Source organism: Mytilus galloprovincialis, chromosome 11 (assembly GCF_965363235.1).
Source record: "Mytilus galloprovincialis chromosome 11, xbMytGall1.hap1.1, whole genome shotgun sequence".
In the NCBI taxonomy this organism is placed as follows: Eukaryota; Metazoa; Mollusca; class Bivalvia; order Mytilida; family Mytilidae; genus Mytilus; species Mytilus galloprovincialis.
In genome coordinates, this window is record NC_134848.1 from 56,337,837 (window position 1) to 56,354,328 (window position 16,492).

General features: G+C 32.6%; 1 protein-coding gene across 1 annotated transcript; it reads right to left on the reverse strand.

Annotated features, from left to right (window-relative positions):
• Positions 1 to 1,627: 1,627 nt before the first annotated feature.
• Positions 1,628 to 12,239, reverse strand: LOC143050826 (uncharacterized). The gene is made up of 6 exons (XM_076223938.1): positions 12,158 to 12,239; positions 7,980 to 8,078; positions 6,772 to 7,071; positions 4,921 to 5,244; positions 3,508 to 3,846; positions 1,628 to 1,857 (listed from the first exon to the last, which is right to left on the reverse strand). The coding sequence occupies exons 2-6, from the start codon at positions 8,029 to 8,031 to the stop codon at positions 1,628 to 1,630; spliced, it is 1,245 nt and encodes a 414-aa protein (XP_076080053.1). The 5' UTR covers positions 8,032 to 8,078; positions 12,158 to 12,239.
• Between the last annotated feature and the right edge of the window lie 4,253 nt (positions 12,240 to 16,492).

A 16,492-nucleotide genomic window follows, 5' to 3' on the forward strand; every position in this document is an offset into this window, starting at 1 on the left:
TTTTTCTTATCTATATCCTGTTGATTTATCCCACATTTTGTGTTTTTACCTTTTCGGATGATATCCCCTTTGACCACACTGAAAGAAAAACTGCATGTTTAAAACTTGGGATGTATCTTACAGCCATACCTAGAAACAGTTTAGGTTTGCAATGTTTAAAAAAGAAAGATAAAGATATCAGGCTTATTATTTGTATGTTAGACGCACGTTTCGTCTACAAATGGCGAACTAGCAACGCTGGAATAAAATGTTTCAGAGCCAAATCAAGTACGAAGTTACATAAATTGTGAGACGGTATTACATTCCCGGGGTAGAAAATCCTTAGTAATTAATATCAACATTTTATTTATGAATATATTTTGATTAAGCGAACGCATTATACCATTTCCTTATGTTTTTATGATGTTTACACTTTATATTTAGTATATAAAAATATATATTGTAAAATCCTTTTATATAATTCATTTGTTACTATGTAAATGTTCAATCATTTAACCTTGATTTGTTTGAATCAGCATTTAATTACATATTTGAGCAGACTGTTTTCCCAAAGAAAGCCACTAAATTTATTGATGTATTGATACAACGTACAAAATATACTATTTGATAATAAAACAAAATAATTAAAACTATCATAAAATTTATTTATGACAAAATTGACAATAACTGGGATAAAAAGAAATCACCAAGAGTTATTTTGGTATAAAAAATATGACACAGGTAAAAATTATATTGAGTATTAACATTTAAAATTTCTAACCGGGATATAGTTATCAAAGGTACCAGGATTATAATTTAGTACGCCAGACGCCCGTTTCGTCTACATAAGACTCATCAGTGACGATCATATCAAAATATGTATAAAGCCAAACAAGTACAAAGTCGAAGAGCAATGAGGATCCAAAATTCCAAAAAGTTGTGCCAAATACGGCTAAGGTAATCTATGTAAGAAGGGTAAGAAAATCCTTAGTTTTTCGAAAAATTCAAAGTTTTATAAACAGGAAATTTATAAAAATGACCACATTATTGATATCTGTTCTCCATTCACATAATACAATAATATGGAATAGATGGAAACTCTGGATATGATTTCGAATATAAAATATATAGTTATCTAAAATTGAGAGTGGACATGGAGAATGTGTCAAAGAGACAACAACCCGACCACAGAAAAAACAACAGCAGAAGGTCACCGACAGGTCTTCAATGTAGCGAGAAATTCCCGCACCCGGAGGCGTCCCTCGGCTGGCACATCACATGTCTAGGATAAACAAATCGCAATGACAAAAAAAAAACTACTTTACAAAATAAATGTGCTTTGAGAGCTGTTTTGAAACTAGCTGTTGCTGTGGATTTAAGTGCTAGTATAATTGTGGACGATGCTATTGATGTATGTAAACATAAGAAGATAAGGTTTGAATGCCAGTGAGACAACTCTCCATCCAAGTAACAATTTAGAAAAGAAAACACGTAATAAGTAAAAGTACGGTCTATAACACAAATCTTTGGCTCAAACTGAACATCAAGCTATAAAGGGCATAAAAAATGTGTCCAAATACATGTAGTTATCCAATATTTTTTTAAATGTTTTATCAAGGACATACATAGCCTTCAGTCTTCAAACATGTCAAATGTGTTGAGAGTAAAAGTCCCAGCTACTACTGATAATATAATTGGATAGCGAGGACTGTAATAACTGACAAGATCCGGTTGCTTTCTGATAATTATACCCATTACAGTTGTCGCACTGTAAACAATACAGAGCACATCGTATACTGCTCCGTATATTCATCTTATCTTCTATGCGTCCAGTTAAACTCTTCGCACCTGCATATTGAATAAAGATAGCCTTTTCATCTGAAAAATATATTGATATCCATATACTAGTTCGTATAACAATACTCAACATATTTATATTAATGGATTTAGATGGTTAAATGATATTTTTGTTTTCTGTATATTTCAAACTCAACACAGCTCCAGATCGTATTTTTTGCACGTGTATTATATTTCTAGGGAAACAATGGATCTATGGAACAAAAATTCAAAATAAGAAATTGTGACCTTATTTTTACCATATATGGGGGTTTAGCAGTTTTCATAAAATTGTTTTGGCAGGTCAAAAATAAACGGTGATCTAATCAGATAACTAAAATACTTTATATAAAGCAAGGACTGTTAGCCAAAAGTCACACAAATAAGACTTTAATATTGTGAGTAAACCATCTAATAGTAAATACAGTTATTATTTATTAATCTGAGGGATCCCGGACAGTAAGACTCAAATTATTGACCTCGTTTAAAACAAATAATTACATTAGTTGTATGTTTCATTATGGTACTTTATTCTGATTGGCTAACTGAAATCTCACGTTATTCCTTAATCAACTTCACTACACAATGAAATTTATCATCATGATGACACTAGGTTCCACAATAAAGTGCACAGGTACATTAAATAACAACTTGATAAATATCGCGTGTTCGTGATCCTAGCTAAAAAATCTAATTATAAGAATTGTATTCTTCTTTTTGTAACTTCATAGGGTTGTAAAAGCGGTGACCGTGCGCACATTTTTAGGATGAAATACTGTCCACTTGTATTTCTGTCCATCTGATGAGTTAAGTCTTTTTCAACTGAATTTTATAGTTCGTTCTTATGTTGTACTGTTATACCACTGTCCCAGGTTAGGAGGAGAGTTGGCATCCCGCCACATTATTTATGTATTTGCCTGTCCCAAGTCAGGAGCCTGTAATTCAGTGGTTGTCGTTTGTTTATGTGTTACATATTTGTTTTTCGTTCATTCTTTTTACATAAATAAGGCCGTTAGTTTTCTCGTTTGAATTGTTTTACATTGTCTTATCGGGGCCTTTCATAGCTGACTATGCGGTATGGGCTTAGCTCATTTTTGAAGGCCGTACGGTGACCTATGGTTGTTAATGCCTGTGTCATTTTGGTCTTTTGTGGATAGTTGTCTCATCGGCAATCATACCACATCTTATATATTTGGTCAACGCTTTTACACCCAAATAAAATTACAAAACGAAACAATCTTTAATAACACAATCAAGATAAGCTAAAGCATATACCATCAAGCTAAGAACGAATAAACTGTTACAGTAAAAACGCATTTAAAACAGTCAAAAATGATTCCACACCTGGTTGTATATCGACAAAAGAGAAATACAATGTCAAAAGTTATCGTATATTTTTTATTTATGTAAGTGTATTAATTTGAACGAAAACCTGTATTGAATGGTACAATGCCAATGTCAAAAAGAGGCGAAAGATACCAAAGTTACACTCAATTAACATGTCTAAAACAAACTAACAACGCCACGGCAAAAAATAATAAACAATAAAACGACAAACAACAGTATAGAAAAAAAACCACAACATAGATAACTAAAAACAGAGCAACTCGAATACTACCAATTGAGGTTGATCTCATGTCCTTCGGAACGGTAATTGTTTTTATTTGACAGTACTTTATCATGTTTATATACCTCTATTATAGCCACCACATTGTCCTGTAGTTACATTTTCACTGGTTATAAATATTGAGGTCATAGTTGAGTCTGGTATTGTTGTTGTTGTTATTGATTCTGGTATTGTTATTGTTGTTGAGTCTGGTATTGTTGTTGTTGATGCTGTTGAGTCTGGTATTGTTGTTGTTGTTGAGTCTGGTGTTGTTGTGGTTGAGTCTGGTATTGTTGTTGTTGTTGAGTCTGGTATTGTTGTTGTTGTTGTTGTTGAGTTTGGTGTTGTTGTGGTTGCATCTGGTATTGTTGTCATTGAGTCTGGTATTGTTATTGTTGTTGTTGTTGTTTCCATCATAGTATTTACTACAAAATTTAAATAGATTTAACACAAGACGGACTGATTGTTCCAAAAGAGGGTTTAAGTTGTTTTGTTATCCACATCTGATTCACACAACCCTTAACTAGGCAGCAGCTAGGAACACACCATTCCTATATGTGTTAAAGCATGAAGGTGCATGTGCTAAGCAGTTTGAGTAACTAATACATTGTCCGATAAAATATAAGACACGAAAATTCAAATTAGGTCATCATTTGTATATTTGTAATTTAAATACCAATACATTCCACGCTTTATTTGTACGAGTTTTTAACCAAGTTCTGTGAGTTATTTTAGATATGTGCTTGGCTTTTTTAAATGAATTTTACTGTGCATGTTGCTATGTTAATTCTGCATTGGATAGAGGTATCGGGGCAGGGTTGAGATATCATAAAGCATTATCAACCCTGTTACATTTAATGTAAGGTCCATCTACGCTGATCTAGTCAATATTGTTGTTCAAACCCGCCTGAGTTCGCTGGATTTTAACCGCATCTTTAAAGATCATTTAGTGGCCTTGTGCCGTTTTGTGCGTTTTGGGCGGGTTGTTGTCACTTTGACACATTTCCTTTTTCAATTTCCATTTTTGTATTTAATGTGTTTACGTATACACGTATATGTTGTCTGATAGGGATCGCAAGTTAACCTGAACATCTTTTGTTCATTTGTTTAGTTTGACTGTCATCAATGTGTTTCCCTACATATCCGTTCGTCCAGAAATGTTTGCTAGAATGGCTCTCGTTTAAAAACAACGAACTAAGTTTAAGAATTGTTGTACTCATTTTATGGCGGCTATTCCCTGTTTGTTCAAAAAGTTTCAATTTTAGTTTACGTATTACAAGTATGGTCGAATGTTCTTCAAGTAGTATAATACGCAACATAGACTGTAAACCAACTAATTTTCGCCAGCAATGTATTTCGCGACTTTCGCGAGCCAAAAAATAACGCGAATTGAAATTGTCGCGAAGATGTAAAACTTGGATTCTTTTATCATTTCCTTGTTCATCTACATCTACTTAAACATTTAATTTTAGGCATATAAATCCCAGAATTGAACATACCTGTACCGGTTAGTTTTATCACGTGACTGCTAGATTGACCCAGTTCATTTTCCACCTGACACCAATAATTACCAAAATCATCTTCAGCATAGAGGAGAATAGTTAGGGACGGATGTGTTACATTACTTCCGGAATATTTCAAAGTGTTCCCTTTGTCTATACGACTACAGATATGCGATATATCACAATGAAGCCATCTAACATCAGGTTCCATACTAGGATCAGAGGGTACATGCGAGTCTGTGTAGGTACAATCCAGTTCGAGTGTTTGACCTATCGGGTCAATATCCAGAGATGTCATTGACGATTCTACGGACGGGGTACCTGAAACCCAAATATTTGCCTTAAAATAGTTGACATTTTGTAATTGTTGAATAATTTTTTATGTCGATTTTATTTTAATTTCAATTTTAATTAACGATGTGACGAGTAAAGGTATCTGTAATACATGTAACATATATCACCGTACAGTGACCTATAGTATGTTGTTAATTTCTGTGTCATCTGGTCTATTGTGGAGAGTTGGCTCATTGGCAATCATACCACATCTTCTTTTTTATATATAATATCGATTTCCGAATATTTTTCTTTACGTTCCCTTTAATGAAGATACAAGAGGGGCGAAACATACCAGGCAATCAAACTCGTAGATCGAAAATAAACTGACAACGCCATGGCTAAAAATGAAAAATACAAACAGAAAAATTATACTACATATGACACAACATTAAAACCTAAAGACTTAGTAACAGGAACCCCACCAAACACTGCTAGTGATCTCTGGTGCCCCGGAAGGGTAAGCAGATACTGTTCCCCATGTGGCACCCGTCGTGTTGCTCATGTTATTACAAAGCCGGTAAGTATTCTAATTCGGTAGGTCATATTCATGAAATTAGATTAGATGAGCAACCTTACCAAGCATTTAAAACAGTTAAGGTGGTATGGGTGTCTAAATTAAAAATGATAGAATGTATTCATATTTTGCCAAAACGTAGTATATATTGATATATGTTCAAAATTATAATACAAATAATAGGTCACCGCGCATTTTCTAAAGCCACAGGTTGTGACAAAATTTGTATAGATTATACAGGAAAAAACATCACTATGTAAATAGAAGCTAAACTTAATGACAGAATTGTAAAAGAAAACACGAAAAGATAGCTTTTGGAAAATGCTTTCATAATATAAAAAGAAAAGATAGGGTTACCGTGCGTTTTTTCGGGCTAAAATACAAAATAGCGAAAAACCATGTAGATTCCTTCAGGAAATGAGCTGTTTCAGAGTTACCTCCCCTTAAAATGCCAATTTAAAAACATTTGAAAATCAAGCAAAAATAATCTACACTAGTAAAAATATTATAATCATTTTTAAGGTAAAATCTTATAAATTTTGTTCTTTTATATGCAAATTCATATTAGTTATCTGCAGTCCTGCATCAAATTTTGCTAACTTGATTGAAAATCTGGACCTTAGATTTTCTGTTTTTTTTACAATCCAAGATGGCGAAAGACATCCATACCACCTTAAAACAGAATTTCCGTTAATCACGATGCCCATGTTTTAAGTACGCAAACTTCTCTTCATTGCTGTATATCTTTCAAATAAAATACTAAAGATTACACATTACAATATTTGTCTTCAATGGGTCCCAAATGTAATGGTCATTTGGGCATGCCGTCATATATGGAATGATGTCATTTTTGGTTTGGACATCTGACGTCACAGATGTCGAGCTGTCGTATTGTCTGGCGCAAGAAATGCAACCTTAAAAACAACTGGCAGCAAGAGGGTTAAAAATGTTATTCTAGCAACATTGTTACACATTTGAAAACAAATCTGTTTACTCACCTGCCTCACAAAGTAGTATAGGTATTGCAAGATGATAATTATCTACTCCGTCAGAGGCAAAACAATCGTAAAATCCCAAGTCATAACGACCTACTGCAAATATGATGAGTACCGTAAACGGCGATTCATAGTAGTGGTTCCCATCTATAGTAATTGTTGTCTGAGATCCATTAAAATTCCGGTGAACCCAGGTTACTGAAACTGGTGTTTGGGAAAACTGAACATTTATGTTAGCAAAACTATTCAAAGGTACTGATGTTTTTGATTCTGTACTGGTCACTTGGATTATTGCCTCTAAAACTAACAAATACATTATTGTAAATGTATAAATGACAGAATTATAAAATTGTAGTATATTAAAAAAAAAAACACGGTATGAATACTAAAGCTTGTCATGTGTTCGAAAATATCGGTAATTTGTACATTTTCCATTTGATCTGCCTAATATTTGATAGATTATGTACAGGACGTGACATTAAAATTATAAGGCAATGACGTCATATGTCTGACGTCATATGAAATGCAAACAACTTCATTAATAGACTATCTCAACGTTTTAGACGCGTACAATTAGTTTAAATATCTAATTCACTTTACTTCAGAATTTCAACCAGAAAATACTTATACAATAAAGACAAATTGTCGATAAAAGAATAATGGCATTTTATATTTTGATACTAATTTCATCAGTTTGAACAACAGCACGCCCTTACGGGCTTGCTTTATGATCTTGTTAATAAAGTCAGTAACAAAAACAAGATGGCCGTCATACTATTTTCATCAGTCCACGACTGTATTCGTAGTACCCTTTATTTAATTTTATAAATGAATTCAACATAGTTACTATACCTTTTTAATAATCAAGTATGATATTTGCCTTATATGAAGTAGGGAAAAGTCAGAAAGAAATGAAGCATAGTAATTGTTGTTTCCCATTTAGATGGCGATTTACTCTTGAAAAAACAGATCCTTCGAACGTAAAATATACGAAGTAAGTAAACATTCTCGATGTTATATGTTTCACATAAATATTAAGTTAAATCTGAAGGTTTTTTTTTCAAAATATAATTACTCTCTTTCATAAAAACTCGTTTGCATCAAGTGGGCCTTCTTGATTTTAGAATCTAATCTGAACTATTTTCAGGTTAGTGTGAATAGCAAAATTAATGTCTTAAGTTTTGAATTATACAAAGAAACATAAAACTTACAAATGATGTTACATAAACAGATTACAATGCTGAAGATAATTCTTCCATGCATGGTCACATCTGCAATCTATTTCTTGTAACTTTCTTCACATACACTGTCTGTAAAAAAAAGGCCTAAATGCTAAATTTATGCTAATATTACACTTTTTTTTCTATTTTTGTCAAAGGGTCAAAGTAAATACTTTGTCAAAATTTTATGAAAATCAAACGAGCCAAATAAATTTTTGTCAAGGTGTTTGATACCACCTTAAAGATTGTTTAAGGGAGATACAGAGAGTTCATAGGAATTTTAAATTACTACGAAGATATATCCGCTAGGTTAAATACTTTTATAATGTTTTAGTAACTACGAGCGTTTACTGAGACAGTGTTATTTTGGCTTGCATTCGTTTTGTGACTATGGCATCCGCATTATGAAGTGTTCTTCGTGCTTGTTCCACGCTTGTGTAAATATTGTAACCTGTGGAATTCCCCTCTGATGAATTGACGGCTGAAAATGATGTCTATGAAATGAGAGGCGAAAGATACCAAAAAGGGATATTTAAACTCAAACTATCTAAAAACTCCATGATTGGAAAAAAAAAATCCTAAATATAACCAGTATACAATACATGCCATAGAAAGCTAACGATTGAGCAACACAAATCTCACCAAAGTCGGGGTTGATAACGAGCTACATAATCAGAAGCCATTCCATGTCAAAAACATGTCAGTGACATTCTTGAGATATGTTATCTAAATGTTGTTTGTGTTTTGAATTTAATAATGATGCGACATTGTTATTATCATATTTGACTTATCTTACTTGTAAAATCTTTTCAATTCATATTAAAGATTTTGTTAAATTTCATAGCTATGTAAAGCTATCGATAGGTACTTGAATCAAAATATGTATGATTTGTTTTTTTACAATTATTACCTGTAACAAACATATTAAGGTGGTACCTAACACTACAGGGAGATAACTCTGTAAAATCAGCAGAACGTTTTAATGACGTTGTATTCATATGGGAATATAAAGCTTCTCAATGATCAAATTAAAAATACATTCATATCTCTATTGAGATGAAAAAAAGGACAAACTCAATCGTTGAACGTGTAGGAAAGAAGTGATTGTTTTATTTCTGAATATGAAATTGCTTTTACTATAGCTCACATGAAACTATGATATTTTATCTAAGTGCATGTATTTTTAATTATAGAATATTGATCTCGTTTTCATAAGACCGTTTTGATCAATTGTTATCTTTTTTTTACAATTCAGAAAATTCATTGTTCTGACTGATTTTTTTGCATTTGCAAAATCTTTTAAGTAATTAATGAAGGCAGTATTTCACATGTTTACTAGAGAAATTATTATCTTGGTTTAACCGATGAGGTATTATCCCCTTATCGGTTAAACCAAGATAATCATTTCTCTAGTAAACATGTGAAATACTGCCTTCATTAATCACTTAAAAGATTTGTCAAGTGCAAAAAACTCAGTCAGTACAAACTAAAAGTAAAAAGTGAAATAACAAAAGTATCGAACTCCAAGAAAAATTCAAAAGCGATAGACCAATAAAAAATGTCAAAATCAAAAAATCATATACATTAAACGAATGAATAACAGCTGCTTATTCCTGGCTTGGTACAGCAATTCCTTTCTGTATAGCCCTGGTCACAACGAACAAACGACACATCTATGCAGCTCCACGAGATGAAATTTTGTCAAATCGCAGGTCATCTGTGATCGTCATATGACAGTCGCACGATATTTTGAGCATCGTCGCGCTGTCGTGTGTTGCGGGACGAAAATTGAACATTCACCTGATTTTGCTGTACGATTTTTGGTCGTGTCACTGTCTTGTGTCTGTCGTTAGGGTGTCTTACCACAGTCGTGGGACTGTCGTGGGATAAACACATTGTCGTGGGTACCACCATAAACCATTTCAATAATCTCATGACTGTCGCAAGACACTCGTGATACAGTTGCACAATTGTCTCTTTTGGAAACCAAATTTCGTACGATGCTCGCAAAACATTAATTGTCTAGTGTACGACAGTGGTATCGTACGTTCGTCGTGCAACATATTTTCGTTTTATTTAAGTGAATACAATACGGCGGGAATGAATGTTTGGAAAAAACATACAGTCTGCCATTTAAAGAGGTGGTTATTCCAACAGAACGATGTCGTTTGGCCTTGCAAAATAGGCACCTTGTCGGACTCCAACAAGAGCAAAATATGACACTGTTAGCGTTGATTCGAGCCCGTGAACAGCATAGGAACCATCAAAACGCCCGTAATTGGGGGTAAAGCCATGGATCGAACGGCGACTAATGTTTTGGCAGTATTGTGTTATTGTGTAAATCTGTGATTTTATTTCATAATTTTTAATACTGTTTTATGTTGTTAAAAACTTTCACAAATCCATATGTCGTAATCTGCTTAAAGTACAATTAGTAAAAAAGAACTTAATGTCATTTTGAGATAACGGATACGAGTTCTTGTGAATAGACCAAATTGATCAAATTTGTATTTATTAGTGTCTTTTTAGATTCTTTTTATATTAGAGTAACTCAACATTTGTTATAAAAAGAAACATTCAGAAATTATAGTCAGTGAGGATTTCCAAACGTTAGACTATGGAACTCGTATTGCTACTTTTAAGCACTTTCCAGCAGACTGTGTCGTTGTTATTATTTTATTGACTCCCATATGTAACTTTGATTTATGTAATTATATTGAGATAGTTTTGATTCAACAATAGAACATTGAAAGTACAACCTGTGTATTTCTTATTTATTGAAATCTACCGATAGTTCCCCCGTGTTGTAAAATTACAATACGTCAATAGTAAACTGATGCAAGAGTTGGAGCGGGAATCTGCCGGTGATTTAGTTGGATTCATGTAGATGGTCGCCCCTTGCATCATCAACCCAATAAATCGAGCCTTCTTTCTATACTAGTAGACCGGAGTCAAACGCGCAAGTGACCCACGACTCTTGTGCGACAGTCGTACGACAGTGGCACGACAGTGACAGGAAAGTAACATGCGATTCCCATGACATGACAACCTAAAAAGATAGCCCCAAACAACTAACGATCGTCGTACGACTGTCACACAACAGACTTGCGACAAACCAAAGACAGTACAATTACATTTTTTTTTGTGTCGTGTACCCATTGTGGTATTATCGTAGCTGATGTGACCACTCGAAATATTTTTTTACAGTTTGCACGACAGTGCCCCGATTAAATAGATCTTCCACGACAAAAAAAAAAATCGTACGTACGATCTGGTGTAACCGGGACTTAAAACACAAACAAATTATTGAAATATAAAATTTCAGATTGCTGCATTGATTTATGTTTTAAGTACAATAACTAATATTTCATGGGTATTCATGACAGTATCAAGTATACCAGAACTCAAATAGCGATTTTTCATTTCATGTTAATTTATATTTTTATACCAATCTTCTCTGTTTAGTTATTCCATTTTCAGTTGATTTATACAGATGTGTATGCATTTTGCATTATCTTCAATGTCCGTCAGAGAGATATATGCGATATCATGCTCTTCACCTTTGTACTTGTTTGGCTTTATAAACATCTTGAACTGAGCGTCACTGATGAGTCTTATGTAGACGAAATACGCGTCTGAATTATTAAATTATAATACTGATACCGTTAAGGGTATCACCAGCCCAGTATTCATATATGATCATTGCATAAATTTCCTGTAAACAAAACTTTGAATTGTTCGAAAAACTAAGGATTTTCTTATCCCAGGAATAGATGACCTTAATAGCCGTATTTTTTTTGATTTCGAAACTGTTTAACCCCGCCATATGTTCATTGTGGTGCGTATAGCATTTCAGACAAAACTGCTGTACAAGTTTTAAAGCTGAAAATATAACTTTCTAAGATATCATCGCACGTGCGACGCGGTAGCATAAAATATATTTTTAGCATAAAAAACACGACATTTATACACAGAAGAGCACCTACTATTTTTAATTATATGTTTACAACGTATGCTACAAACAATATATTCACGTTAGTTTTTCCTTTCTTCATGTCTTTTATTGGTGTTTTTTAATCAATTAATACTACAAATAAAAAGATGAACATTTGTTTACACTTTGATTTAATATTTTTAAGTTAACAAGATTACATAATATTTGTACATACCTTTAGTCACATCCAACACATTCAGTTTTAAAGTGTCTATAGGTGTTTGCAACATGTTCAAAGTGAATATTGTAAATATGAACTATTGGTTGGATTATTATTTATTTTAAAATATCCAAACCAGGAAAAACTTGTATTTTTATATGTTCAATGTCCTTCCATTTTGAATAAAGCGTAGGATTACAGACACATCAACAAGATTTGTTACAAATTAAAATTGATTAACTATATGTTTCCCTACCAGTTATTTACAATCATGCGTTATAAGCTGTAAATTGAAAACATCGTGCAATTTCTAACAAATCAAATTAATCTAATATTTCCAGGTAAAGAAGGATAAGTGCTTTGGTTGCAAAAATAAGATTTATTTTATTTGTTCTTTTACTTTATAATTTATAATGAATTCTATAAGTATTGCCTTTTTTGAAAGCATAACTCCTTTGCGATTATCTGACAGTATAGTATTCAATATAACTAGATATCTAATTTGCACTTCCTAAGAAACATATTATGAATATTGTTCAGTGGTTTGTGAAATTTGATTACCTAACAAACTATAGGTGAACAAACTTTATATTTACTTTATATAAAATCAAATCAATATAGAAAATACCGATGCTTAACTAAAATGTGTAATACTTCTGACATATGGTGTCGGTTGAACAAAGAGGAAAAAGTACCCATTGGAGAATATAGATCATTATCAAATTAAAATACTATTGAATGCATAACTTTTAGATTTCAACTTATCGGTTTTATTGTAACTGCAGAATATGTCTTTGCTGTATTCCTTTTTTTCTTGACGTTTGTAAAATAAATGGGAGCTGTAAAGCTGACGTAGAAGTTTTCTCACAAATCGATATTTAATATATTATACAATTATTCACTTTTAATATTCACCAAGGCTAACGTCCGAATGTCATATATCTTGTGTTGAAAAATGATTGTATTAACTGAAATCAAAAGTCAACAATTGTTTTTTAATCTTAACTTTCTTCATTTTCTAGTATTTCTTGAAGATACTTGAAAATCTTCCCCCTGTGTTCATACTAATTATAATATGACGTGCTTCTTTCGCTTTGTAAACAACACCGTGATAAAATTCTCGATATATCTATACTTAGCGCAGACTCCAAGATGTAAACAAATGGCTGTTTAAATATGCCTCCCACGTAAATCCACATGTATCGTAACCTGTGTGTAAACGGTTGTGGATTTCGCTGTGTTAACAATTACAATTGAATAAAACCTTACAGAACATTTATTCTGATTCTGACGCATAACAAAAGGAATTTACACATTAGAGAACGGAAAAATGGACAAAAACAAAATAAATTAAAATTCCGCGAAATTCCAGTAATGATTTTGGCGCATTAACGTCATTTCAAAACATGACGTCATACGAATGAAAACGTCAACGCTGAAGGTTTTTTTTATTGCGTTTACCTTCTAAACTCGGATACAATTGCATTAGAATAAAGTTTTGAGGTAGGTGTTGCTTGTTTTCTGTTGTATTGCATCATTCGCGCATTTACTGATTTCAGCAAGTCAACATGGCGGCTCCTTGGTTACAACATGTCAACAGTGAATTTGACGGTAGCTTACGATAAAAAATGTAAATTTAAAATTGCAAATGTTGGGTTTACTGAGAAGTAAATAAAGTAATCACATTTTTTTTCTAGCGGTTAGTTAAGAAATCATTCCTGCAGGTTTATTAGATTTGTTTTATATTTATCGAACAGTGGGTAAAATAGAACAGCCACACACACGGTATACCCATCATCGCTTCAGTTTTTTAATGATCGTATTTGTCCTATTAGAATCGAAATAATTCATGGAAGCCATAGATTTGTTGGAAATTTACACATGGCCTGGGCCGTGATATTCGTTAATTTTATCCCTCGCTAACGCTCAGGATAAAATTCGACTATCACGGCCCAGGCCATGTGTAAATTTCCAACAAATCTATGGCTTCCATGAATTATTTATTAAATATATGATGATCTTTTGCAGTTATTGTTCTTCATAAGTTGAAAAACTCAATAAAGTCTTCTTAAATCAAATACACCAAAACAATAGCAGAAATGAGTAGTACACTGAAAACAAGGAGAAAAACGAAAACAAATGGGAATTTACTTGACGTCATAAACCTACGCCACTGACGTTTCCATGATATATCTATATTTATGAAGATGGACGCTGTTCCAAATCTAAAACAACCTCTCGTGATTTTAGCCGCGGTAGATATAACGTAATACGGAAAGAGAATTTCTTATTCTTTTAGCCAATGAGTAAACAGACAATGTATATTCAAATGATAAATGATAACGGTGTTCTCTGACGTGATGCGTATAAAGTTTTTGCGTTCCAATATCATTATACATGTACGTCATAGTTTCATTTATTGTTTTAGCAAAAAGAGTTGCCGTGTGATTTGTCGATAAAGTAAGAATCTACCAGAGTCTTAGTAAAGGCAACCGTAGTATGCCGCTGTTCGAAAGTCATAAAGCGATTGAGAGACAACAAATCTGGGTTACAAACTAAAACTGAGGTAAACGCATCAACTATAAAGAGGAAAAAACGAAACAATAGAAAAACTGAAGTGCAACAAAAAAACCAAAACGACAATGCAACAAGTACAGAAAATATAACAACTGACTTGGTACAGGAATTTTTTATAAAAAAAAGTGGGTTGAACCTGGTTTTGGTGCTAGCCAAATCGCCTGCTTTTATGGCATTGTTAGATATAACACTAAAATGATAACATTACACGACAGACCTACAGGACAAATAAATGCAAAAACATAACGGACAGAGAAATACGCAAATAAACAGTAAAGCAGGACATCTCGACATGCTATTTGTTATAACAGGTACCAGGCCTACAATCTAATACACCATGCGCCCGCTTATAGATTGTAAACGTTTATACCATTGACGGCCTTCGAAAATGTTTGAACCCATTTGCTAGGCCTAAACTTGATAAAATGTATAACAAATTTAACGACAGCAAAATGACAAAAAATAAAACAAACGACATATTAATCGGATATCACCCAATAAGGCTGGTTAAATGTTCAAATTATTCTTCCTATAGATAGTACCTAGTTTGCTAAAAGCAACAAATTACTTCAGGTTAATTTAAAAACTGGTACGGAAAAACAGAGAATAAAAACCGCAGAAAAGGGAAAATCCTGTAACTGCATATCGAAATGCTTTTCAGTTTACCCAAAGTTTAGGACTTTTTTTAGTCCTTTACTGGTATTTAAAATACACCTAAATGAAATATCAGTGCATGTTGGTAATTATTCAATAAAATTATTGTGGTACTTTGTACTACCGATTTTGGGTCTAAAAGCAGTCATATTTAGTAATTATGTTAGTTGCATTTTCTGTATCTATCAAAAATGCACGGCATTCCTTTATTAGAAGAGGTTTGGAGATTCTTACTTGTCATATTATGAAGACAACAGCTTTTAAGAAAAGAGATTGGCAATATAGACCGCAATGCATTTCAATTTGTAAGTCAACATGTTTAGGTTTTAACTTTCTGACCTAAAACCATTTTCCATGCAATATTTAGCTAATCTAGTGAAGTTAAAAATGCTAGAATAGTATACTATTTGCACGAAAGGAACTACGATATACAGTATAAGAAAGAGGCGGAATACACATCAGGGATATACAAACCCATTTATCAAAGACAAACTGAAAACACCATAAAAAATCAAACAATTAAAGAATTATCTTGGCAAAAATCATAATATTCAGAAATGAAAGTACAATAAAAATCGTTCTCACTGATAATTTCAAAAAGTACGTTTGATGTATTTAACTCACTACTGTTCTTAAACTAAAACACTTTTTTTTGCATACAAAACTTATCCATTGTATTCAAATTGATGTGTTATTATTTTTCGCTGTATTAAAAACTACTATTTTCATTTTTAAACAGGACTATACAAATCGGTTTACTAACTCTTCAATTTGAATGGAAGATGAATATCCGCTATAAATAACGTTTTGTATACTTTCCATTATCGTTTTATACATGTAAATATTGCAAGATTGGTAATTAAAGAGTTAATTGAATTTAAATGAGTTTTATCTTGAAACAGGATGAATATTTTAAAGCCATTTATTTTATAAAAAACATGACCTACAATGTACTAAGGGGAAAACGTATCTGACATCATGATTAACCTATATTTGGAAGGTACTTCAGACTGTCATAGTACTGAGTGCAAATAGCCTTACCGATCTGTTATTTACAACTATCCTGTATAGTGCTTTGTAGCCGGACATACCAATATTTTATCATTTATAAAATATATC